Source organism: Salvelinus namaycush, chromosome 33, assembly GCF_016432855.1.
Source record: "Salvelinus namaycush isolate Seneca chromosome 33, SaNama_1.0, whole genome shotgun sequence".
Classification (NCBI taxonomy): domain Eukaryota; kingdom Metazoa; phylum Chordata; class Actinopteri; order Salmoniformes; family Salmonidae; genus Salvelinus; species Salvelinus namaycush.
Window position 1 is genome coordinate 16,133,050 of NC_052339.1, and position 25,102 is coordinate 16,158,151.

At 40.7% G+C, this 25,102-nt stretch overlaps 1 protein-coding gene across 3 annotated transcripts in view; it reads left to right on the forward strand.

The window, feature by feature from the left end:
* Nucleotides 1–25,102, forward strand: part of LOC120028105 (dihydropyrimidine dehydrogenase [NADP(+)]-like) — a 220,615-nt gene that overhangs the window by 34,585 nt on the left and 160,928 nt on the right. For all 3 annotated transcript variants that reach the window (XM_038973280.1, XM_038973281.1, XM_038973279.1), the window contains exon 3: nt 8,597–8,679. In XM_038973280.1, coding sequence (XP_038829208.1) covers nt 8,675–8,679 — 5 coding nt within the window. In that variant the 5' untranslated portion in view covers nt 8,597–8,674. The remainder of the gene's footprint in view (nt 1–8,596; nt 8,680–25,102) is intronic.

The following is a 25,102-nucleotide window of genomic DNA, read 5'->3' on the forward strand; positions in this document are numbered from 1 at the left end:
ATGTTGTCATATCTTTATCAAAGTTACAAAACAAGACGTCAACCATCTAACTGAAAGTGTTTTGGCAACACACAGCATTCTCCCTGATCATTCTTCCATTGAAACACCCTTCTACTGCTAAACCATTATAGTCCATAGCTGTCTTTGATTTCTGTTAACGATAGGGTATAGAGAGATCCTATGTAACATATTTATCCGCTTGCGAAGGGCAAAAACAATGGCCATTTTAATTAAGAAGGTTGGTCAGAACCTGGAGCATCCTTTCTAAGTGTTCTAGGGGTCAGGACGGATGCTATAGAGGTCACAAACATGACGTGCATCCGAAATGTCACTCTATTCCCTATATCAGTGGTTCCCAAACTTTTTATAGTCCCGTACCCCTTCAAACATTCAACCTCCAGCTGCGTATCCCCTCTAGCACCAGGGTCAGCGCACTCTCAAATGTTGTTTTTTGCCATCATTGTAAGCCTGCCACACACACACTATACGATACATTTATTAAACATAAGAATGAGTGTGAGTTTGTCACAACCCGGCTCGTGGGAAGTGACAAAGAGCTCTTATAGGACCAGGGCATAAATAATAATATAATAATAATCAATATTTTTGCTCTTTACTTAGCCATCTTACATATTCACCATTTTTGATTAACAAATAAGGTTTTATAACTCCCCACAGGTTAAAGAGAAGGGTGTGTTTGAAAGGATGCACATAACTCTACAATGTTGGGTTGTATTGGAGAGTCTGTCTTTTTGTGCCTGTATTTAGTTTTCATGCTAGTGAGGGCTGAGAATCCACTCTTACATAGGTACGTGGTTGCAAAGGGCATCAGTGTCTTAACAGTGTGATTTGACAAGACAGGATAGTCTGAGCGCAGCCCAATCCAGGAATCTGGCAGTGGCTTCTGATTGAAATAAAATTTTCACAGAACCGCCTGTTGCAATTTCGATGAGGCACTCTTGTTCAGATATCGGTAAGTGGACTGGAGGCAGGGCATGAAAGGGTTAATGAATCCAGTTGTTTGTGTCATTCGTTTCGGGAAAGTACCTGCGTAATTGCTCACCCAACTCCGGTGCTTCGCTATATCAAATTTGACATTGTCTGTTAGCTTGTTCATTTGCACACAAACAAATAATACAATGATGGAAAGACCTGTGTGTTGTCCTTGTTAATGCAGACAGAGAAGAGCTCCAACTTCTTAATCATAGCCTCAATTTTGTCCCGCACATTGAATATAGTTGCGGCGAGTCCCTGTAATCCTAGATTCAGATCATTCAGGTGAGAAAAAACATCACCCAGATAAGCCAGTCGTGTGAGAAACTCGTCATCATGCAAGCGGTCAGACAAGCGAAAATGATGGTCAGTAAAGAAAACTTTAACCCCGTCTCTCAGTTAAAAAAAATGTGTCAATACTTTGCCCCTTGTTAACCAGCTCACTTTTGTATGTTGTAAAAGCGTTACATGGTCGCTGCCCATATTATTGCATAGTGCAGAAAATACACGAGAGTTCAGGGGCCTTGCTTTAACAAAGATAACCATTTTCACTGTAGTGTCCAAAACGTCTTTCAAGCTGTCAGGCATTCCCTTGGCAGCAAGAGCCTCTTGGTGGATGCTGCAGTGTATCCAAGTGGCGTCGGGAGCAACTGCTTGCACGCACATTACCACTCCACCATGTCTTCCTGTCATGGCTTTTGTGCCATCAGTACAGTTACCAACACATCTTGACCACCAAAGTCCATTTGATGTCACAAAGCTGTCCAGTACTTTAAAAATATCCTCTCCTGTTGTCCTGGTTTCCAGTGGTTTGCAGAAGAGGACGTCTTCCTTAATTGACCCCCCATAAACGTAAAGGACATATACCAGGAGCTGTGCCAGGCCCGCCACGTCTGTTGACTCATCCAGCTGTAACGCATATAATTCACTGGCTTGTATGCAAAGCAGTAATTGTTTCAAAACATCTCCTGTCAGGTCACTGATGCGTCGTGAAACAGTGTTGTTTGATGGAGGTATTGTCTGTATAGTTTTTTTTGGCCTTTTCCCCCAGCATTGTCCCAGCCCTATCTGCGGTAGCAGGAAGAATTAAGTCCTCCACAATGGTATGGGGCTTGCCTGACGTAGCCGCTTGGTAGCTCACCATATAAGACGCTTCTAGCCCCTTCTTATTAATGCTATCTGTTGCTTATATACATGTCTGAATTCTCGCTCAAAAAACTCCCGTGGCTTATTTTTCAAATTGGCATGTTTTGTTTCTAAATGTCTTCGCAAGAGTGAAGGTTTCATCGAGTTGTGAGAGTACTTTTGCACATATAACACACAGTGGCTGAGGAAAGGCACTACTCCTAATATAAGTGAACCCCAAATCAATCTAGTTCTCATCATATTTGCGCCTCTTCAATGGTCCAATGTCCCTGTCTGTTCGGTGCTTTCCCGGGTAATGGGGCAGTAGCTCTTCGGCTGCATCAGATTCACAACTGTCAGTGTCCATGCTACCTGGGCTAGCAACAAATGTAGAATTACTGATGCTAGCATTGGATGTGCTCGTGGAAGCAGAACTACTTGTGTCGTCGACAGGTGCAGATGTAGTACTGCTGGTAGTAGCAGTACTACCAGTAGAGCTGGTATGTGTCTCAATGGACACAGGCCTTACTTTTTTTTAACCATTTATCAATTTTCGAGCAAACGGAATGAGCAGCAGCTACTTTTGGCTACATACGGACTGAATTCCCGCGAGAGAGTAACGGTTAATGTGATTGGATGTTAATTATTTGACTAGGCTATCTGTATTTGACATTGTGTTGTTATTTCGCTGAACACTAGATGGTTTCATTTTATTTTTGGCAGTGAAACGAGGCTACTCAGGCGAGGAAAAAAACCTCACCCAAATGTATAGCCCATTGGAAAATATAAATGGACTGTTTGAAAATGTGAAAAAAAATATATATGTAGATATTATTTTTATTTTTTAAATGTGAATCACATTTTCATTTGGCCTACCCCCGGCGGCATTGCGCGTACCTCCCCTATATGACTATTATATAGCCTCGCTACTGTTATTTTTCACTGTCTTTTTACTGTTGTTTTTATTTTTTTACTTACCTATTGTTCAACTAATAACTTTTTTGCACTTTTGGTTAGAGCCTGTAAGTAAGCATTTCACTGTAAGGTCTACCTACACCTGTTGTATTCGGCGCACGTGACAAATAAACTTTGATTTGATGCACTTCTTTTGACCAAAGCCCGATGGGTCCTGGTCAAAAGTAAGGCACTATAGGGTGTAATTTGAGACGCAGCCATTATTTAGAGGTGGATCTATGAAGAGCCTTCATCCATATAGCGTCCTAATGTATGGCTAGGATATTGAGGGATGCAGTTTATGTCAGTAGAGGGGATCTTTGAAGGGGTTCCCTACCTATTTGCGGTGTAATAGCTCCCTTACTAATCCACGGAGCAATACTGCAGGGCAGTCTTCCATGATATCTGGGCATTAAGCACTCAGAAACTCAGTAGTGAGTCTGGATAGGTCTATCTTTCTGCTTTGTGATACCAGTGAGTTAGAGCACATTTACTCTCTCTCTGCCTATCCTCCTGTCCTCGTAATGCTCCTTCCTCTGTGTTCTTTCTCTGGTCTGAAGACTGTGCTTTGGTGCTTCTGTCTTTCTCTGTCTCTCTCTCTCTCTCTCTCTGTCTGTCTGTCTGTCTGTCTGTCTGTCTGTCTGTCTGTCTGTCTGTCTGTCTGTCTGTCTGTCTGTCTGTCTGTCTGTCTGTCTGTCTCTGTCTGTCTCTGTCTGTCTGTCTGTCTGTCTCTGTCTGTCTCTGTCTGTCTCTGTCTGTGTCCTGTCTGTCTGTGTCCTGTCTGTCTGTGTCCTGTCTGTCTGTGTCCTGTCTGTCTGTGTCCTGTCTGTCTGTGTCCTGTCTGTCTGTGTCCTGTCTGTCTGTGTCCTGTCTGTCTGTCTTTTTATCTTTTGGTGTATCGGCCTCTTTTTCTTTCTCTTCTGTCGCTGTCTCCTCCCTCCTCTCTCTCCATCTCGGTCTGTCTGTCTCTCTGCTTTGGTGTCTTAGAAGGCCTCTCTCTCTCTCCCCTCCACACCCCTCTCTCTCCATGTGCTTGAGTGTCAGAAAAGGCTTCTGGGAGGTTTATTAGGCATCTGAAGGTAATTGCTTTAATGAGACACGATGAAAGCGAAGAGGGCAAAAAAGTCTACCATAAGTGAATCCTGTCTGGAATTCGTTAAATGTCTTAAATTGCCTTTCATAATCATCACTCAGTACCCCGGTCACAGTCAAGGTCCAATAAAAACAAGGAAGAAAAAAAAAACGAGCATATTTTTAAACGGTTATTTTCATTCCGATCGCAATCAAAGTCTTAAGGAAAAAATTGGAATCTTGCCTTCGTTTTATTTATATATATATATATATATATATATATATATATATATATCTATATATATATATATGTATATATATATTATTTTTTGTTGTTTTGTTGTGATATGCATAAATTAAAGGGAGATGGTTTCTCTCAGACATTTTTCCAAAATGATAATTAAGGCTTTCAGACACTGGAATAACATTTTAGAATTAAATGAAGGTTTCTGTTGGTCTGAAAGTTAAGTTGTATTTATGTACACCAACAACAAAAAAGAACACTTAAATATACTGAGGATGTTCTGCAATACAGACAACACATGAGGCTGTCAAACGAATTTATATTGCATTGGGAACTATACAACAACATTGATCATGTACAGTATGTAAGAATGGCTGAAATTGGAAACACATCTTTGTTTGAGAATTTGAAGCATTCAAGTTTTTTTCAGTGACAATGATATCCAATGTCTCACCTCTTCAGGGCTAAAGCATCATAATCATAACCAGTGGTCTTTTTGGCCAGATGTAATCTTTAACAGCAGGTCTTCTCTGCCAGGAGATGTATTGTATTCTAATCTTTAATCTTTAAATAATTGTCTTCTCACACAATATTATGGATGAGACCACATTAGTGCTTTTGCCAGGTTTATTTGACACTATTGAAGGGATTTAAAGTGAGTAAAACGAGGAGCAAATGCTCCACTCCATCACATTGTGATAAAAGTAAATGGGTCATGCCTCTAATAGTGCTGCAGTGTGAAGACAGATTGTTCATTAAATGCATTGCATGTCGGGGAAAAAAAGGAGCTTCATTTATATTAAGAAATATATGAAGATATCAAAACAAAATAAATGGATTCAAATTGTTTCATGCTGCCTCACCTATTGTTCAGCTAATTAGTAGTTACAACTGTGTGGCTATCTTGTCGTTTTAGTTCAAATAATGTGACATGTTTTATTTTGAGAGAACAGAAGAGTATACTTCATCATTGGAGCAGAAGGATTCCATATGTGGCCCACAGATTTTTGGTGATGGCCTAATGTTGATTTTGGTGTTAGTGAGAGATTAGCTGAGATGAGAGCTGAACATGACATTTTTCGACTTTTTGCGAGTGGAAATTCATCACTCATTTATCTTTTACAGATAAATCTATAAGACAGTCTCTGGTAAATGTGGACACATATTTACTGGAGCATATTTTCCATCATCACTTTACTGATTTAATCCCTGATCTCTTCATCCTCTCAGTCCCTGGTAAGACATGCACCAGCATGGGGTGATCGACAGGGGGCACTGGGATGGAATATTGACACAGTGGACTGAGTTAGTGCGTGTGCGTGTGTGCGTGTGTGTGTCTTGGCTGGGTTAAAGCAGGTCATTGTGTTGTGAGCAGAGTGGAGCCAGTGAGTCAGATACTGTGTAAACGACTGGTTCGTTATCTCTGACTACCTCTGGATAATTACACGACACTGATCAACCTAGACATTGATTCTCTCTGCCTGATCAAATGTCAGCAGGCTGCAGCACCACATTAGGGTGGAGCACACGTGTGTGTGTGTGTGTGTGTGTGTGTGTGCGAGAGAGAGAGAGAGAACACAAAGAGGTGTGTGTGTGTTTGTGTTAGTCGGGGAGCTGTAGAGTGGTATGTATGGGGGTGGTTGTGATCGATGGGCTTTATCAGTTGAAACACACAGACCCCCCCTGGTAATCCCAGCAGTGGCCCTCTCTCCCTCCCCACTTCCATCGTAGGATTAACCAGCAGATACATGGAGTATTACAACACAAGCACTACCCTGCCTAAGCCGCTCCTACCGAGGGGTGGGGGAGATGAAATGAATTATGTTAAGATTTGATGTTAATAGAAGCTCCTCGTAATTCTCTTCTCTCTTCCCTCCAAGGACCTTTTCATTCTTCTGAATGTATAATAGAACACTAAGCTTATGGCGTAAATACATTGGCCGTGACATAATTGGAATATAATATTCTCCCCTCCTAACATTTTGGAATGTGTTTTATTAGGTATATAAAGGTAGGTACTGTAGGTGTGTCTGACATTGCATTTGAATATTTGTTGTTTAGATGGCTCTGCCTGTCTGTTTTAGTGCAACTTTGAGGGGGTTGGTAGGTAGGTAGGTATGTATGTTATGGGGTTTAAAATCTTATGGTAGACATAAAGAGAGGTGGGCTATATCTCTCCTAATGGCCTGAGATTAATCACCGTTATCTGATATGAAAATTCATAAATCTCACAAGACAAGCTAATAGCTGTGTTTTGCTCTGTATGGGAATCCCCCAAGGTCTCATCGCTAACTGGCACGTGCTGCTGCTAGAGTGGAATGAATATTTGACAAAGTTGTGGTGTGCCATACAATATGCCAGATTCAATGCCCTTTATGTAATCCACTATTGTGCTCTTATGTTGGTAGCTTGAAGGTTAACATGAGGAAAATCAATCATTATTTCCAAAAAGGAACGATGGCTTAACTACCCTTAATATACTAAACTCTTGTTAGTTCTTCACTTAGATCTACAATTTTTTACAGTTTCAATATTAGTACCCTCATAATGGTATGACGTTCCGATGTGTTTGTGACACATTCACAACACTTTTGAATGAATATGGCTTATTAATGCAATATTCCATCCCTTGCCCAGAGGACAGATAAAATAAAAACTAGCTTACACAAATTGTTTTTGAAACATATCCTTGTCATTCACACACGCTCAAACAATGCAAATAATGACACATTTCCATATCATTTTATTTTTATTGTTTGAACAACGAAATGAAAGAAAACATTTGTTAATCCCATCGAATTATTGAAATACTTCAGTGTAGACATTACGAGAATTCAATTGGGAAAATCACTGACTTGCACTTTGGTTTTCAATCATGTAAATTAGGTGTCAATAAGAATTGAAGAGCTTTCCTAATTATTAGGTGTAAAATGCAGGCCTTCCGCATTTCGTTTTGTGCGAAGAACATAAGCGAGTTAGTGCTTGTGAACATTACCACCACCTGACTCACGTTATAACCAATTCCAGTAGAAACACTTTAGGGAGATAATCATTATCTTTATGGATAAAATCCCTTCCCTTCCTCCCGGTATATGTGTATTAGTTTCACACATTTTATGGATGAAGCTCTAAGATTATATCGATCTTGTAATGCAGCAATAGTTTTAATAACCAACCAAGCTACAAGTCAATGGGCACCATTTGAATTGGATATCCTCAGGCTTGGTCTTGCAAGTAGTTTGCTGAACAAACGTAATTGCCGTAAACGGCCATGCCATCATCCACCATTGTACATAATTGATATACAAAATAAACATCACTCCATTTATGTAGAAAGGGCTGTCGCTCATAGAGGAGTGATGGTACTGTGTACAGTCATGGTGCAAATCAGGTATACATAGATACTACACAGTATGGTGATGTTATGTCATCTAAGAGGACAATTTAGCACTGCAAGGTCTGAGGCTACCTGACTTTCTTTGCTTTGTTGTGGTACTGAATGGCAGTAGGCAGGGTTGGAGAGTTGATTGTGTTGTTCAGAATGTGTTATTAAAGACAAACATCCGGGCCTGTGTGATCCAGCTCTTGAGTATGAGTAAGGGATTAGACTCTGTGGCCTGTGGTCACTGAGTGGGGTCTGAACACACACACATATACGCACACACACACACTTCTTGAGAAGGGAGGGAGGGAGATTAGGCTGAGCTGAGTGGTTATCTGGCCGGTGGCGGCAGGAGGGCAGAGGTTCCTTCCTCGCTAATCGTCAGCGTGTCAATAACGTCCAGGCTTCTCTCTCTCTCCTTGGCTCAGTCTGTCCCCTACCCCAGGCTCATCTCCGCTCCGGAGGGGTCCCGGGGATTTGATAGGGCCGATGCCATGACAACGGCTCACCCCGACCCCAAGAGAGAGGAGGGTGATGACGTGCGGTGGTTTAAATGATGCGCTGGACAATAACATTGCAATGTCAGTATTTGATGATTCATTCACAACAAAGTCAGGGTTTTGGAGCTAAAGTGCAATTTGCATAAAGAATACATTTTATTCTCTTTTCCTAAAAGCTTGGTGTGCTGCGATGGTATTGAAGTGGATTAAGACAGAATCCAGGGTATTAGCCCTACGATCAATGAAACGCATCAGACACCAAACAGACAAACAAACAAACACTCATCCTTCTCTCTCTCTCTCTCTCTCTCTCTCACACACACGTAGAGCTGCGTGACGCTGGAGAACAATTTTGATGACATCAAACACACAACTCTGAGCGAGCGCGGAGCACTTCGGGAAGCAATGAGGTAAGGCTACAGCCGCCGGGTCACCATGGCAACAGTCACAGATGTGGCAACGACGCAGGGGGAGGAGGGGATTAAAAGTCATTCTTCATTATTGGACGAATGAGTTTATTGCCACCATTCAGCTTTGTACTCTCTGAGGTATTAATTTGTCAGTGGGAGAAACCTCTTCCCTCAGAGGCTAAACTAGTGGCCGGTGGTTATTACACACACACACACACACACACACACTGGTCACACATTACCCAATTAATATATACAGTGCCTTCAGAAAGTATTGATACACCTTTACTTATTCCACATTTTGTTGTTTTACAGCCTGAATTGAACATTTATTAAATATTTTTTTCTCTCACCTGTCTACACATATCCCATAATGACAAAGTGAAAATATGCTTTTAGACATTTTTTGATAATTTATTGAAAATGAAATATAGAAATATCTCTTACATAAGTATTCATACCACTGAGTCAATACTTTGAAGAAGCATCTTTGGCAGTGATTACAGCTGTGAGTCTTTCTGGGTAAGTCTCTTAAGAGCTTTCCACACCTGGATAGTGCAACATTTATCCATTATTCTTTTCAAATTTCTTCAATCTCTGTCTAATTGGTTGTTGATCATTGGTATACAACATTTTTAGGGCTTGCCATAGATTTTCAAGTAGATTTAAGTCAAAACTGTAACACTGAAACATTCACTGTCTTCTTGGTAAGCAACTCCACTGTAGATTTGGGCCGGCAGCGTAGCCTAGTGGTTAGAGCGTTGGACTAGTAACCAAAAGGTTGCAAGATCGAATCCCCGAGCTGACAAGGTACAAATCTGTTGTTCTGCCCCTGAACAAGGCAGTTAACCCACTGTTTTTAGGCCGTCATTGAAAATAAGAATTTGTTCTAAACTAACTTGCCTAGTAAAATAAAGGTAAAAATTAAATAAAGATTTGGCCTTGTGTTTTAGGTTATTGTCCTGCTGAAAGGTGAATTCTTCTCCCAGTGTCTGGTGGAAAGTGTCTGGTTTTCGTCTAGGATTTTGCCTGTGTGCCTCCCCATTCGATTTATTTTTTATCCTGAAAAACTCCCCAGTCCATAACGATTACAATCATACCAATGATGCAGCCACCAACCACTTTGCTTGAAAATATGGAAAGTGGTACTCAGTAATACGTTTTATTGGATTTGACAAAAATGTAATTGCTTTGCCACATTTTACTTTAGTGCCTTGTTGCAAACTGGATGCATGTTTTGGAATATTTTTGTTCTGTATAGGGTTCCTTCTTTTCACTCTGTCAATTAGGTTTGTTTTGTGGAGTAACTACAATGTTGTTGATCCATCCTCAGTTTTCTCCTATCATAGCCATTAAACTCTGTAACTGTTTTAAAGTCACCATTGGCCTCATGGTGAAATCCCTGAGCGGTTTCCTTCCTCTCTGGCAACTGAGTTAGGAAGAACGCCTGTGTCTTGGTAGTGACTGGGTGTAATGATACAACATCCAAAGTGTAATTAATAACTTCACTATGCTCAAAAGGATTTTCAATGTTTGCTTTGTTTTTAACATTTTTATCTACTAATAGGTGCCCTTCTTTGTGAGGCATTGGAAAACCTCCCTGGTCTATGTGGTTGAATTTGTGTTTGAAACTCACTGCTCAACTGAGGGACCTTACAATTATCTGTATGTGTGGGGTATAGAGATGAGGTAGTCATTCAAAAATCATGTTCAACATTATTATTGCACACAGAGTGAGTTCATGCAACTTATTATGTGACTTGTCAAGGACATTTTTACTCCTGAACTTATTTAGGCATTCCATAACAAAGGGGTTGAATACTTATTGACTCAAGACATTTCAGCTTTAGGCCAGTGACAAATAAATCTAACTTTAATCAATTTTAAATAAAGCGTGTAACACAACAAAATGTGGAATAAGTCAAGGGGTGTGAATACTTTCTGAAGGCGCTGTATGTATTCTAAAGTCTTATCCTATATAACTACTGCTGTACACACCTTTTCTATTCATATAATGTCCATACTCTTTATACACACCATCACAATCATATATATTTATATTCTGGACTTTGACATTGCTCATTCAGATATTTCTTAATTTTTATTTTGGGGATTTGTGTGTTTTGTTGAATTACTGCACTGTTGGAGCTAGAAACATAAGCATTTCGCTGCACCAGCGAAAACATTTGCTAGATATGTGTACGCGACCAATAAAATGTAATTTGTTTGATACACACTCACACACACACACACACACACACACACACACACACACACACACACACACACACACACAACTAATACACAGTCAATGTTTAATTTGTCCCACCAAAGCGCATATCCTGCGATGATATTAAAACACTTAAAGATGTCTAGCATAAACTCAGCAAAAGAAGAAACATCCCTTTTTCAGGACCCTGTCTTTCAAAGATCATTCGTAAAAATCCAAATAACTTCACAGATCTTCATTGTAAAGGGTTTAAACACTGTTTCCCATGCATGGTTCAATGAACCATAAACAATTAATTAACATGCACCTGTGGAACGGTCATTAAGACACTAACAGCTTACAGATGGTAGGCAATTAAGGTCACAGTTATGAAAACTTAGGACACTAAAGAAGCCTTTCTACTGACTCTGAAAAATACCAAAAGAAAGATGCCCAGGGTCCCTGCTCATCTGCGTGAATGTGCCTTAGGCAAGGAGGCATGAGGACTGCAGAAGTGGCCAGGGCAATAAATTGCAATGTCCGTACTGTGAGGCGCCTAAGATAGCGCTACAGGGAGACAGGACGGACAGCTGATCATCCTCGCAGTGGCAGACCACGTGTAACGACACCTGCACAGGATCGGTACATCCGAACATCACACCTGCGGGACAGGTAGAGGATGGCAACAACAACTGCCCGAGTTACACCAGGAACGCACAATCCCACCATCAGTGCTCAGACTGTCCGCATTAGACTGAGAGAGGCTGGACTGAGGGCTTGTAGGCCTGTTGTAAGGCAGGTCCTCACCAGACATCACTGACAACAACGTCACCTATGGGCACAAACACACCGTCGCTGGACCAGACAGAATTGGCAAAAAGTGCTCTTCACTGACGAGTCACGGTTTTGTCTCTCCAGGGGTGATGGTCGGATTCCCGTTGATCGTCGAAGTAATGAGCGTTACACCGAGGCCTGTACTCTGGAGCGGGATCGATTTAGAGGTGGAGGGTCCGTCATGGTCTGGGGCGGTGTTTCACAGCATCATCGGACTGAGCTTGTTGTCATTGCAGGCAATCTCAACGCTGTGCGTTACAGGGAAGACATCCTCCTCCCTCATGTGGTACCCTTCCTGCAGGCTCATCCTGACATGACCCTCCAGCATGACAATGCCACCAGCCATACTGCTCGTTCTGTGAGTGATTTCCTGCAAGACAGGAATGTCAGTGTTCTGCCATGGCCAGCGAATAGCCCGGATCTCAATCCCATTGAGCACGTCTGGCACCTGTTGGATCGCAGGGTGAGGGCTAGGGCCATTCCTCCCCCCAGAAATGTCAGGGGACTTGCAGGTGCCTTGGTGGAAGAGTGGGGTAACATCTCACAGCAAGAACTGGCAAATCTGGTGCAGTCCATGAGGAGGAGATGCACTGCAGTACTTAATGCAGCTGGTGGCCACACCAGATACTGACTGTTACTTTTGATTTTGACCCCCCTTTGTTCAGGGACACATTATTCCATTTCTGTTAGTCACATGTCTGTGGATCTTGTTCAGTATATGTCTCAGTTGTTGAATCTTGTTATATTCCTACAAATATTTACACGTCAAGTTTGCTGAAAATACATGCAGTTGACAGTGAGAGGATGTTTCTTTTTTGCTGAGTTTAGATTGGCTGTTGTTGTTGCTCAGGATTGTTTGATGTGAGCTTGAATACAGCAATTTGTTCCATCAATATATGTTTTATTTAAAAAGCACATGGAAGTGGGGGCATGCAATAGTTACATTGCTCCAAGGATGATTGAATGGAGATTTAATTTTGTCTGCTTTAGATCACTTCAGATATACATGGCTGTTTAGCTGCATTCATGTTAGACAATTTAACACGTTTAAACATATTTTACATTGTCAAAAACTGGTTTTTACTGATGGAAGACACTTAATATGATTATTGTAACAGTGTCTGTTTTCCATGATCTAGTTAACCCATAGAGTCTGAGGGTTATGAATGCCGTTTCTATTTCTTGTGTGATCTATGCATTTTGATTTAATGTATGTTTCATTCCACACTGTAAAACCAAGTGTTTAGGATCTGAACACATAACTAAACACTTTTCTATAACACCTTTTTAAACTCGTCAAGATATTTAGAATTTCAAGGAAAACGTGTCAGTGTTTAGATCGTAAACACCAGAATATGTTTATTCACTGTAACAATTTTTAAACACTTGGAGATGTTTATTCAGCACAAGGTGTTTAGGTTTTAAACACTAAATACTGGGGGTGTCGTTTTAACCCTGTAGTGTGTAAAGCTGTATTTGCATATTTCCCAGCATGCCTTTCGAGTGAACGTGATAGATTGTTAGTGATAGAAGGCCTTATGAAATGTATAATATGTGGTCATAAAGGGTTTACTTTTAATTAAAACGCATTCACGTAGGCAATCACTTGTTGAAGGTTTCAGGAATAGAAGTTATTGAATGCAACAACCATGTCTTAGTTATAGTCTGGTTATCCTCAACATTTTGGTCTGAAAATCCTTGCTCATGGGCCACATCAGACCTGCAAGTCACAATAACCTGGTTTGTGAAGTGATTAGTAACTACTATTAGAATCCAGCCAGAGGGAGGATATCCAACCATTTGAATATTTTATCACTCACAACCTGCACTCAGAATGACTGCTAAAAAGAAACACTTAACAAGAATACCTAAACCATCTAAACTGGTCAACCATTTCAGTAACGGGTGCAATAGGTCCAACCCCTTACAGATTGGATTAGTTTAGAAAAATGTAAGTTATTTATCTTTGTTTAGTATAAGATCAATTAATCAATCAATTAATCAACTCAACAAAAAGCATGCTGGGAAATATGATATTGAGGCCTCTCCCACGTCCGTTTCACTCTGAGTTAACGGAAATTAACTCAAGACAGTCGACTAACACCACGCGATTAAAATGATTTCTTCAATTAAATGTCCTGTTCAATTGTGCTAAAATCACATTTTATTGGTTGCATACACATACTGTATTTAGCAGATGTTATTGTGGGTGTAGCAAAATGCTTGTCTTCTTCGCTCCAACAGTGCAGTAATATTTAACAATGCAAAACAATACACACAAATCTAAAAGTAACAGAATGGAATTGAGAAATGTAGAAAGATAAGTCTGGAGTATAAATATGTATATGTTTTTTTCCCCTCATCAATCTACACACAATACCCCATAATGACAAAACAAAAACAGGTTTTTAGAAATTGTTGCTAATTTATTAAATATAAAAAACTGAAATCTTACATTTACATAAGTATTCAGACCCTTTACTTAGTACTTTGTTGAAGCACCTTTGGCAGCAATTACAGCCTTGAGTCTTCTTGGGTATGATGCTAAAAGCTTGGCACACCTGTATTTGGAGAGTTTCTCCCATTCTTCTCTGCAGATCTCAAGCTCTGTCAGATTGGATGGGAAGTGTTGCTGCACAGCTATTTTCAGGTCTCTCCAGAGATGTTCGATCAGGTTTAAGTCCGGGCTCTGGCTGGGATACTCAAGGACATTCAGAGACTTGTCCCGAAGCCACTCCTGTGTTGTCTTGGCTGTGTGCTTAGGGTTGTTGTCCTGTTGGAAGGTGAACCTTCGCCCCAGTCTGAGGTCCTGAGTGCTCTGGAGAAGGTTTTCATCAAGGATCTCTCTGTACTTTGCTCCGTTCATCTTTGCCTCGATCCTGACTAGTCTCCCAGTCCCTGTCGCTGAAAAACATCCCCAAAGCATGATTCTCCCACCACCATGCTTCACCGTAGGGATGGTGTCAGGTTTCCTCCAGACGTGACGCTTGGCATTCAGGCCAAAGAGTTCAATCTTGGTTTCATCAGACCAGAGAATCTTGTTTCTCGTGGTCTGAGACTCTTTAGGTGCCTTTTGGCAAACTCCAAGTAGGCTGTCAGTCTGGCCACTTTACCATAAAGGTCTGATTGGTGGAGTGCTGCAGAGATGGTTGTCCTTCTGAAAGGTTCTCCCATCTCCACAGAGGAACTCTGGACCTCTGTCATAGTGACCATCGGGTTCTTGGTCACCTCCTCTAACGAAGGCTCTTCTCCACCGATTGCACAGTTTGGCCAGGCGGCCAGCCTAGGAAGAGTCTTGGGGGTTTTAAACATCTCCCATTTAAGAATGATGTGCTCTTGGGGACCTTTAATGCTGCAGAAATGTTTTGGTACCCTTCCCCAGATCTGTGCCTCGACACAATCCGGTCTCGGAGCTCTATGGACAATTCCTTTGACCTCATTAGGGTTGCACGTTTTGGGGAATATTCAGAGGTGGAAACTTTCCCGTGGCAATTAACGGGAATATATGGGAATTAACAGAAAAAATGCAAATTAAAATGAATAGCATTTAAATGTAGATGTATTTTGCATTGGATATATTTACCATATCATATGGAGACAGAAACATAAACCGTTTACCTTATCATGAGTAGACATAATTGCAAATTATTAAATCCTTCCAATATAAATAAAAAAAACTATTTAATTACGAATTGAACTTTAATTAAATGAGTTGACTCTTCACATGGGATGATTTCACTGAACAACAAAAGAAAGGGAATAATGAATGATCCCCAACGATCCATCTCATCTTCCAAAAACGTTTTCAACATACATCTGTGAAATGATAGTCTAGAAGCTAAAGCTTTGGTTGTCTTCCTCTCAGGCTTCCATGTCTTCTCCCTGGACCTCCTCAATGTCCACCTCTTGAACATCAGACTCTGAGGCCTCATCTTCACTGTCACTTTCCAACCTTGTTGAGGATGGCTCGTTGGCAGCCTCAAATTTGCCCCGATGGCCACCAATCTTTCAACCCTTTTATTGGTCAGCCTGTTGCGTGCTTTGGTGTGTGTGTTCCCAAACAAGGACCACCTGCACTGACCTCGTCTTTTGGATGATAGTGGAGTGAACAGGCCGTGGCTGGGGTGGCTGAGGTCCTTGATAATTTTCTTGGCCTTCCTGTGACACCGGGTGCTGTAGATGTTGTGGAGGGCAGGCAGTGTACCCCCAGTGATGCATTGGGCAGACTGCACCACCCTCTGGAGATCCCTGCAGTTGCGGACGTTTCAGTTGCCGTACCAGGCGGTGATATCGCCCAACATGATGCTCTCAATGGTAAAACGTTTGTGAGGGTCTTTGGGGCCAAGCAAAATTTCTTCAGCCTCCTGAGGTTGAAGAGGCGCTGTTGCACCTTCTTCACCATGCTGTCTGTGTGGGTGGACCATTTCAGATTGTCAGTCATGTGTACACGCCGAGGAACTTGAAGTTTTCCACCTTCTCCACTGCGGCCCCGTTGATGGGGAATGGGGGCATGCTCCCTCTGCTGTCTCCTGAAATCCACGATAAGCTCCCTCATTTTGTTGAAATTGAGGGAGAGGTTATTTTCCTGGCACTACTCCTCCAGGGCCCTTACCTCCTCCCTGTAGGCAGTCTCGTCGTTGTTGGTAATCAGGCCTACCACTGTTGTGCTGTCTGCAAACTTAATGATTGAGTTGGAGGTGTGCGTGGCCACGCTGTCATGGGTGAATAGGGAGTACAGACGTGGACTGAGCACGCACCCCTGTGGGGCCCCTGTGTTGAGGATCAGTGTAGTGGAGGTTTGTTGCCTACCTTCACCACCTGGGGACGGCCCATCAGGAAGTCTAAGACCCAGTTGCACAGGGCGAGGTTCAGACCCCCAAGCTTAATGACGAGCTTGGAGGGTTTAAAGCTGAGCTGTAGCCACTGAACAGAATTCTTACATAGGTATTCCTCTTGTCCAGATGGGATAGTGCAGTGCAATGGTGATTGCATCATCCGTGGATATTGGATATGATTCTTAACTTCTAGTTCCTCCCAAACCCGGATCCGGGAGCACCCCCATCAGTAAAAAAGCTGACTAGCATAGCCTAGCATAGCGTCACAAGTAAATACTAGCATCTAAATATCATTAAATCACAAGTCCAAGACACCAGATGAAAGATACACATCTTGTGAATCCAGCCATCATTTCTGATTTTTAAAATGTTTTACAGGGAAGACACAATATGTAAATCTATTAGCTAACCACGTTAGCAAAAGACACCACTTTTTTTACTCCACCATTTTTTTACTGCATCAGTAGCTATCACAAATTCGACCAAATAAAGATATAAATAGCCACTAACCAAGAAACAACTTCATCAGATGACAGTCTGATAACATATTTATTGTATAGCATATGTTTTGTTAGAAAAATGTGCATATTTCAGGTATAAATCATAGTTTACCATTGCAGCCACCATCACAACTCTCACCAAAGCAACTAGAATAACTACAGAGACCATCGTGTATTACCTAATTACTCATCATAAAACATTTCTTAAAAATACACAGCGTACAGCAAATGAAAGACACAGATCTTGTGAATCCAGCCAATATTTCAGATTTTCTAAGTGTTTTACAGCGAAAACACAATATAGCATTATATTAGCTTACCACAATAGCCAGAAACACAACACCATTTACCAGCAGCAAAGGTTAGCGATCGTAACAAACAGGCAAAAGATATATAATTTTTGACTAACCTTGATATTCTTCATCAGATGACAGTCCTGTAACATCATATTACACAATGCATATAGGGTTTGTTCGAAAATGTGCATATTTAGCGGCACAAATCGTGGTTATACAATGTGATTAGTGGCCAAAACTTCAAGCAATCTGTCCGGCGCCATCTTGGAGAGGCACCTATTCTAATCGATAAGTAATCATAAACTTGACTAAAAAAATACAGGTTGGACAGCAAATGAAAGATACATTAGTTCTTAATGCAACCGCTGTGTTAGATTTTTAAAATTAACGTTACTGCGCAATACAGCGTGCGCTAAAGCGAGACCGCACCGAAATTCATGGCGGAATTATTATTTGACATTTGTCAACATAAATACGAATTAACAGCATAAAGACTGCTTACTATTTGCTGAGCTTCCATCAGAATCTTGGGCAAGGTGTCCTTTCTCCAGAACAATCGTCTTTTGGTTGAAAGATGTCCTCTTCTCCTGTAGAAATAGCAGCTAACGATAGCCATCCACTGGAGAGGTGTCCAACTCGTGATAGCGCGTCACAAAGAAATCCCAGAAAATCGCAATAAACTGATATAAACTGCTATAAGTCGGTTTAAATTAACTACCTTATGATGTCTTTAACACCTATAACGAATAAAAACATGACTGGAGATATAGAACTGCTAAAACGAAAGCTTTTGCAGGACGCCATTGTGATGTCCCTCTTGCGCCAGGCGCCCCGTTGAAAACAACGGTACTTCCGTTCCATGAGCTTTTATAGTCCCCCAGATGGTGCAATCCACTCCATTCAAATTCTCGCCGCTTACTGACATCTAGAGGAAGGCGTATGCAGTGCATGTAGCCCCATAGCTTACATGGGGACTTATAAACTGACCCTAGAACAGGGACCTCGATTTCAGAAATCTCACTTCCTGACAGGAAATGTGCTGCAGAATGAGTTCTGTTTCACTCAGAGAAATAATTCAAACGGTTTTAGAAACTAGAGAGTGTTTTCTATCCAATAGTAATAATAATATGCATATTGTACGAGCAAGAATTGAGTACGAGGCAATTTAATTTGGGAACGAAATTATTACAAAGTGCAAATAGCACCCCCTATTGACAAAAGGTTAACTAGCCTCTCAAAGCACTTCATAATGACAGAAGTGAGTGCTACGGGGCGATAGTCATTTAGTTTAATTTCCTTCGCATTTTTGGGTGCAGGAACAATGGTGGACATTTGAAGCAATTGGGGACAGGAGTAGGTATGGTGACAGACATTCCTAACACTGATCTGAATAAAAGGCATGTAAAAGTCACATCAATTTCTGATGACTAAATGCACTCTAAAGAGGACGATGGGAAAGTAATCAGTAGTGTTTAAAATCGGAACACTTCGGAGATATAGGTGTTCTCCTGGTTATAAACTGACTGGGAAAAAGATGACTTATGTTTAATTTTGCATTATAAATGGCAGTGTTTAAGATGAGAACACTTTTTATGTTTTAAACACAGACATTTAGGTTATAAACGTGTCACATGTTTCATGGTTTTACAGTGCACTGTTCAGCATGCATTAGACTATGAGCTTTCACGCTATGATCAGGTGGCAGGAGAGTAGAAAGCAGTGTGTAGGGAGGAGACCATCTCAGTTAATCCCCTTAGCTTCATTAAAACCAGATAGAATAGGATTAGAGAGCTGCATGTAAATGAACATAATTCCTGGAGAAATTGAAACAGCTCCGAGATAAATGTATCATCAGGGAGACACAAACATAATCAAAATAGAAATTAATTAAATTCCCTTTATGAAGAATCGCCAGTTTATTAGCCAGAATTACAACTGAACGACAATGTACCAATTGGTTGTACCAATAGTTCGGATTATCGTGTGTGTCTATGTTCTCTCTCTCTCTGTACATCCTTTTTCTTTATTTCTTTCTTACTTTCTTTCACTCTCTCTCTCTCTCTCTCCCTTTATCTTTCTCTCAAACACACACAAAGCTGAGAAGTCATTTCAGCCAGGCAAAGCTGCCCTCCTATTTTGCATTCAGCTGATTGTGATTCCTCCTCAAAGGACCCCCTACTGAGCGGAGCAGCACAATTTGATGAAATATTCAGGTTTCCTAAAAGCTAATAATGTAGGACATCAAAGATCAATGCGGGAGCCTTCATCTGCTACTGATCAGAGGGATGTAAGGCTGTCTGTGCGGTGGTGTCCTGGTCCTTAGGACTGTGTGTGGTGTCTGTGCGCGCGTGTGAGGTAGACCGACTTCTGACATGTGCCTTCATTAGGCCTAGCTGAGAGAGGAGAGAAGGCCCCTTGCTCCCCTAACAAACAGGAATGCTATGAATACAACTACACAGGGACATGGCTTGCATATTAAATAAATAGGCAAACTTCTATTGTCACATTTAAGTGTATACCAGAATCTCAGCTTGTAGCAATATATACAGGGTAGTAATGCAGTAACTGCATAATAAGGTTGTACAAGCACAATAAGAACATGTAGCTGCATAATAAGGTTGTACAAACACAATAAGAACATGTAGCTGCATAATAAGGTTGTACAAACACAATAAGAACATGTAGCTGCATAATAAGGTTGTACAAACACAATAAGAACATGTAGCTGCATAATAAGGTTGTACAAGCACAATAAGAACATGTAGCTGCATAATAAGGTTGTACAAACACAATAAGAACATGTAGCTGCATAATAAGGTTGTACAAACACAATAAGAACATGTAGCTGCATAATAAGGTTGTACAAACACAATAAGAACATGTAGCTGCATAATAAGGTTGTACAAACACAATAAGAACATGTAGCTGCATAATAAGGTTGTACAAACACAATAAGAACATGTAGCTGCATAATAAGGTTGTACAAACACAATAAGAACATGTAGCCGCATAATAAGGTTGTACAAACACAATAAGAACATGTAGCTGCATAATAAGGTTGTACAAACACAATAAGAACATGTAGCTGCATAATAAGGTTGTACAAACACAATAAGAACATGTAGCTGCATAATAAGGTTGTACAAACACAATAAGAACATGTAGCTGCATAATAAGGTTGTACAAACACAATAAGAACATGTAGCTGCATAATAAGGTTGTACAAGCACAATAAGAACATGTAGCTGCATAATAAGGTTGTACAAACACAATAAGAACATGTAGCTGCATAATAAGGTTGTACAAACACAATAAGAACATGTAGCTGCATAATAAGGTTGTACAAACACAATAAGAACATGTAGCTGCATAATAAGGTTGTACAAACACAATAAGAACATGTAGCTGCATAATAAGGTTGTACAAACACAATAAGAACATGTAGCTGCATAATAAGGTTGTACAAACACAATAAGAACATGTAGCCGCATAATAAGGTTGTACAAACACAATAAGAACATGTAGCTGCATAATAAGGTTGTACAAACACAATAAGAACATGTAGCTGCATAATAAGGTTGTACAAACACAATAAGAACATGTAGCTGCATAATAAGGTTGTACAAACACAATAAGAACATGTAGCTGCATAATAAGGTTGTACAAACACAATAAGAACATGTAGCTGCATAATAAGGTTGTACAAACACAATAAGAACATGTAGCTGCATAATAAGGTTGTACAAACACAATAAGAACATGTAGCTGCATAATAAGGTTGTACAAACACAATAAGAACATGTAGCTGCATAATAAGGTTGTACAAGCACAATAAGAACATGTAGCTGCATAATAAGGTTGTACAAGCACAATAAGAACATGTAGCTGCATAATAAGGTTGTACAAACACAATAAGAACATGGCTAATTGCCAGTTACAGCATAGGCATATTCCATGGTTTCTGCTCAGCTAACCTCGTGCAATAAATGTAATCAAATTTTATACATGTGTTTAGCAGATGTAATTGCGGGTGTAGCGAAATGCTTGTGTTTCTAGTTCCAACAGTTCAGTAATATCTAACAAGTAATATCTAACAATTTCACAACAATACACACAAATCTAACAAATCTCAGTAAAGGAATGGGATTAAGAATATATAAATATTTGGACGAGCAATATAATGGCACAACACAGTATATTTATATTTCCTTAACAGTCGTGTCATTTACTCGTGTTCAGGCTATTACCGCTTGAACAACCTGGAACAAATACAATTGAGAAAGAATATAACCTCCTACATTTTGCCATTATTGATTTATATATCTGCTGTTGGTCAGTTGTACATTACAAATACATTCCATGATACTTATATTCGTTTTTTAATTTGACAATGGTACTGTAAACAGTTTGCTTAAGCAACTGTCCTTGTAGTCAGTTAGATTCTGGTCTCTCAATGTCAATGAACAATATAGAGACTGTTGTGTAGTGTACAACCAACAGCAGATATATAAGTCAATAATGGCAAAATGTAGGAGGTTATATTCTTTCTCAATTGTATTTGTTCCAGGTTGTTCCATCGGTAATAGCCTGAATACGAGTATATGACACGACTTTAATTGCTTGAGTTAACAAGGTTAGCTCCACTCCACCACCTTTAAGGTGAAGCAAATCAGAGCTGGTATATTCACCGCCTATCCCCATAAACCTTTCACCCAAAGGCTAGTGCCAGAGTATACATCTAGGCAATAACAGCAATATTGGAGTGGATATAAATTGTAAATCCTTAAATTATGTTTTTTCAGTGGGCTGAGTGACTTCATAGGGGTCGAGAGACCCCGCTCTTCAAAGAGCATATTTCCCCCAAAATGTCAGAGAGAATGAGGGAAGTGTAGGACTAATGGATTACGATACAATACATCCCAGCTTGTGAGAGAAGATAGATATCTCATCACCTGTATCGCTGCCTGGCGGTGATAACAGAAAGAGCGATGTTCAAGCTACATATTGTGTGGGCGGCAGATAGTCTAGTGGTTAGGAGCGTTGGGCCAGTAACCGAAAGGTTGCTGGTTCAAATCCCCCGAGCCGATTAGTTGAACAAATTAATAAAATGTTAAATGTGTGAGGGATATACAGCCAGGAAGCAGTTCTACAATGTTGATTCTTACTGAACTATACCTCATTGATTTGTAGAGGGTCCGCAATCCAAAAATATATATTTTTATGCTATTTAGTATTTATTCATTTATAGACAACACGAGCAAAAACAAATGTGTCAGCTTTTAGGCCACCGTCAGTGTGTGTTTTACGTGTGTATAATAAAACACATATAGTCCTCCAGTTGTTAATGGTGACACAGTGGCACACATGCAGTAGTGTCCTTATCTAGTAGTCCCTATGCCTTTAAAGGTTAAAGGTTGATTCTCTCTAGTCTATGCCCACACTGAACAGAACACTGGCTCTTTTTCACTGGTTACTGGGGTTGTTCCGCATTCCACAAGAGAGTCCACCTGTTAGCTGTGTATATAGTGCCTTTCATTCATTCCATTCTAACCCCTTACTGGTAACCCCAGTAGCACACAGGAGTCCGGGCAAGGTAAACCACCTCCACATCCTCCCTAGAGCTCCTGTGTCCCCTGGGGTAGTGGGATAGAACGGAGGGAAGAGGGACAGAGGGTTTGTGTGGGTGTGCCCTTACAGAAAAACCACATGAATTTCATGTGATAACATGTGATCGCATGTAAAAGCAACATGTGATAACATGAAACTACACATGTGGAAACATGATCTCATGTGAAATAAACTCAGCAAAAAAAAGAAACGTCCCTTTTTCAGGACCCTGTCTTTCAAAGATAATTTGTAAAAATCCAAATAACTTCACAGATCTTCATTGTAAAGGGTTTAAACACTGTTTCCCATGCATGTTCAATGAACCATAAACAATTAATGAACAAGCACCTGTGGAACGGTCGTTAAGACACTAACAGCTTACAGACGGTAGGCAATTAAGGTCCGGTTATGAAAACTTAGGACACTAAAGAGGCCTTTCTACTGACTCTGAAAAACACCAAAAGAAAGATGCCCAGGGTCCCTGCTCATCTGCGTGAATGTGCCTTAGGGATGCTGCAAGGAGGCATGAGGACTGCCCATTTGGCATTAACAGCAGGCACTGCGACTCACCGAAGCATATCACAGCATACCTCAGCATACCGCAGGCTATACTGCAGTATGATGCAACTTTTAAATGAGGAACCACTATGTGTGTGTGGGTGTGTGTGGCACGGGGTCTCGTAAGGTCAATGTGAAGGTCAGAGTATGCCTCCGCATACACTTGAATTGCAGAGATGCTGTATATTCACATTATACACTCCCAATACACATCACACACACACACACTTTCTCTGATCAGTGTAAAGGGAAAAACTGTCGGTCATGGGAGGAGTAGAGGGCAATATCATGCGGTGTCCCTACGCTGAAGGATGGCTGTCGTTGCCTTAAATGAAAGAGTGTGACTCTGAATGTGTGTATGTACTGCCGCCCATCGCTCATCTCCTTCCCTTTGATTTGCTCTTATTGTACTCCTTTCCTCTGCCTCTGCCTGCTAGTGTACGGCTGTACTGGGCGATGAGTGATGAACTAGCCAGTGAGCACTATGCTGTGGATGCAGCCCGGGCCTTGTTGAATAGCTATATGAATTTCAATTGCAGTTCAAGAAAACACAGAGAACTTGGGTGGACTTTGAACGACCCTTGTCAATGCCCCATCGTCGGGAGATGATGGGTATTTCTTTACTTGATTTCTTTCATTGTTGGAAACCTGAAAATCAAGGCTGAAACATTGGAGAAATTGAGAAATGTCCCTATTCAGGTTTCTCATTTTCAAACAATGACAGAATAGAATTAAATTTGTATCATTTAAGAATAGGGCATATCTTTATTTTATTTTTTTCTCACGATATTGAGACCATATTTGTTTTTGCTGCCATTTTTCAATTGATTAAATTCCTATATCCATCCCCGTGGGGCATATTTGGATGGTATTTGAAAGGCCTTCTCAGCCGTGTGGTCATAACCATTATCTTGTCAAACGACTCTCTAAGATGAAAATCGTTGTCTTGTCTTTAGCTCTGTATTTCATTAAAACCCACTCTCTTTATATTTAAATGTTTCATTTTCCATCTGGGTGTTATTGCCTCACTCCCATTTCACCCTCTGGTATGTAGGCACTTAGGAAACTTAAAACAAAAACATTTGCACATTTAAAAACACACACTTCATGCCACACTCCCTCTGCAATCATTCTTAGATCTGTAATGACATTCTTGCAAAGTGTGGGAGCTAGAAAAATATCCTCATTTTAAAGTTAAGCATCGTAAAAAGGGAACTGTTCTGATGGCTGCAGGGGCAGTATTGAGTAGCTTGGATGAAAGGTGCCCATAGTAAACTGCCTGCTCCTCAGTCCCAGTTGGTAATATATGCATATTATTATTCGTATTGGATAGAAAACACTCAGAAGTTTCTAAAACTGTTTGAATGATGTCTGTGAGTATAACAGAACTCATATGGCAGGCAAAAACCTGAGAGAAAATCCAAACAGGAAGTGTGAATTCTGAGGTTGGTCGATTTTCAACCAAGACCCTATTGAATACACAGTGGGATATGGATGAGTTTGCACTTCCTACGGCTTCCACTAGATGTCAACAGTCTGTAGAACCTTGTCTGATGCCTCTACTGTAAAGTGGGGCCAAAGGAG